The sequence below is a fragment of the Scylla paramamosain genome, chromosome 15 (assembly GCF_035594125.1).
Source record: "Scylla paramamosain isolate STU-SP2022 chromosome 15, ASM3559412v1, whole genome shotgun sequence".
NCBI lineage: Eukaryota > Metazoa > Arthropoda > Malacostraca > Decapoda > Portunidae > Scylla > Scylla paramamosain.
This window is the reverse complement of record NC_087165.1, coordinates 11,981,012-11,983,511: the sequence shown is the minus strand read 5'-3', so window position 1 is coordinate 11,983,511 and position 2,500 is coordinate 11,981,012. Positions and strand designations below refer to the sequence as shown.

The 2,500-nt window shown below is 40.6% G+C and overlaps 1 protein-coding gene across 1 annotated transcript in view; it reads right to left on the bottom strand.

Annotated features, from left to right (window-relative positions):
- Positions 1 to 470, bottom strand: part of LOC135107451 (blastula protease 10-like) — a 24,371-nt gene extending 23,901 nt beyond the window's left edge. Inside the window, exon 1 of the mRNA XM_064017325.1 lies at positions 360 to 470. Within this exon, the coding sequence (XP_063873395.1) occupies positions 360 to 422 (63 nt within the window). The 5' untranslated portion in view covers positions 423 to 470. The remainder of the gene's footprint in view (positions 1 to 359) is intronic.
- Positions 471 to 2,500: the final 2,030 nt, after the last annotated feature.

Below are 2,500 nucleotides of genomic sequence, written 5' to 3'. Positions count from 1 at the left end.
TTCGAGGAACAGAAAGACATGCATATATTATTTGATTGTCTTAGCTTCTCAAATGCTCTCTAGTCGTATTTCAAACTCAGTTACGCATATCTTAAGACAAAGGCTTCACTTACTTATTTTTCTCCTTTCCACGCAGCATGACTGCCAACAAATACCTATTCGATTAGTTTGCAAAGCTATTTAATGACCTTATTTACCTGAATAACAATGAAACGGTGTCATCGGGTATGTTACATGCACATCTTTTGTTCCATCTATATACATGAAATTCACTGCACTTTGTAATTTCATTATACAGGAATCTACACCTTGATGGCAGTGGAGTTCTCCAGGTCATTATATAACGACTCAGAATTTACCTTCACGGCAGCGAGAGCGGAGAAGCAGAGAACAATCGACAGCCACCGCGTGCAGTAACCCATCTTTCCCCAATGAGACTCCGGAGATGAGTGCTGTCCTGTGACCCTGGTTCATGATTTTATACCCTTCAAATCGTCCTGTCAGTCACGCCACCCTATTCACTAACGTATGTAAGTATTACGTGTTTCGTCTTTACATTTTGCTGAACTTGACACTGATATATGAGCTGACATTTTCAGGTAAGCCCTTCATAACCGTCCTTTCATGCTATTGGCGCCAGGAAATCAAATTCCCAAAATTTCATACATTTGACCAGCGTTAAGCTACCTTCGAAATATTTTATTACCTGTTCTTCATTTTGGTACTTTTAGAGAGAGAGAGAGAGAGAGAGAGAGAGAGAGAGAGAGAGAGAGAGAGAGAGAGAGAGAGAGAGAGAGAGAGAGAGAGAGAGAGAGAGAGAGAGAGAGATAGTATATGTACGAGTATATTATAGTGTGGATGTTCAATAAATACACGAAAAATATCTTTAAGGGTATTCAAATCTGAGCATTCACGTCTTTTTAAAAGGCTGACTGGTGTATGTGAAAATGTTGACATACGGTGTGATTCACGAGGACTCACCTGTTTGCCCTACTGCATAATCATATTAAATTTCAAAACTCTTTAGAGAATGATACCTTCAGTGGGCCTTTTATTTTTTAGTATTTTTGTTGATGTTGTTGTTGTTGTTGTTGTTGTTGTTGTTGTTGTTGCTGCTGCTGCTGCTGCTGCTGCTGCTGCTGTAGTTGTCGTTATCTTTGTTGTTGTTATTGTTAACATTAAGTTAAGTTTTTATTCTTAGGCTTAAGTACCTTTTGTGGGGCACCTCTCAATCATGTATAACACGAAAACAGGATGTGTTAAACATAGGTTTGGAAGAAAGAGGGATTGGAGCAATAGTACAAAATACAGATATGAGATTGTGAGCGGAGAAGCCCAACGGAGAAGAGAGAGTAACAGCAAAAGCAGGATTAGAGGTTAGGAAAAGGTCAAGAATGTTGGGCGTATCTCCAAGACAGTCAGGAATACGAGTAGGGTGTTGCATCAGTTGCTCTAGGTCGTGAAGGATAGCAAAGTTGAAGGCTAGTTCACCAGGATGGTCAGTGAAGGGAGAGGAAAGCCAAAGCTGGTGGTGAACATTGAAATCTCCAAGAATAGAGATTTCTGCGAAAGGGAAGAGAGTCAGAATGTGCTCCACTTTTGAAGTTAAGCAGTCAAAGAATTTCTTATAGTCATAGGAGTTAGGTGAGAGGTATACGAGTACAGCAGAGATAAATTTAGTTTGAGAGTGACTCTATAGTCGTAGCCAGATGGTGGAAAACTCGGAAGATTCAAGAGCATGGGTACGAGAACAGGTTAAGTCGCTGTGCACATAAACGCAACATCCAGCTTTGAATTGAAAATGAGGATAGAGAAACTAGGAGGGAACAGAAAAGGGGTTACTGTCAGTTGCCTCAGACACCTGTGTTTCAGTGAGGAAAAGAAGATAAGGTTTAGTAGAGAAAAGGTGGTGTTCTACAGACTGAAAATTAGACTTAAGGCCGCGAATGTTGAAGAATTTAATGAAGAAAAAGTTGAGGGTGGTGTCAAGACACTTGGGGTCAAAACCAGAAGAGCAGTCCGAGCAGGGGACATTTGTGGTCCCCTTCCCACATGGGGATTCTGAGGCTGGTGTAGGAATCGCCATGATAATTTTGAATTTTGAGTGAAGGGTGTGTGTGTAATTAGGTGCTTGTAGCTTTATGTGAAGGAAGAGAGTTGTCCTTAGAGGGCAGGTTGTGACTACCCCTTTGTGTTGTGAGACACAAAGGGAAATGTTCAGTGAGGTCATAGCTGGGCTTAATGATAAGTTCACAGCTCCCCCTGATCCAGTGCTTTAGACCTCACTGGGAGTAATTATCGTTTCGGCAGGTGCCTACTGCCTCCTTTTTGTTACTGTAATAGTAGTAGTAGTAGTAGTAGTAGTAGTAGTAGTAGTAGTAGTAGTAGTAGTAGTAATAGTAATAGTAGTATTTTGTTTTTGTTGTTGTAGTAGTAGCAGTAGTAGTAGTAATAGTAGTAGTAGGTGTTGTTGTTGTTGTTGTTGTTGTTGTTGTTGTTG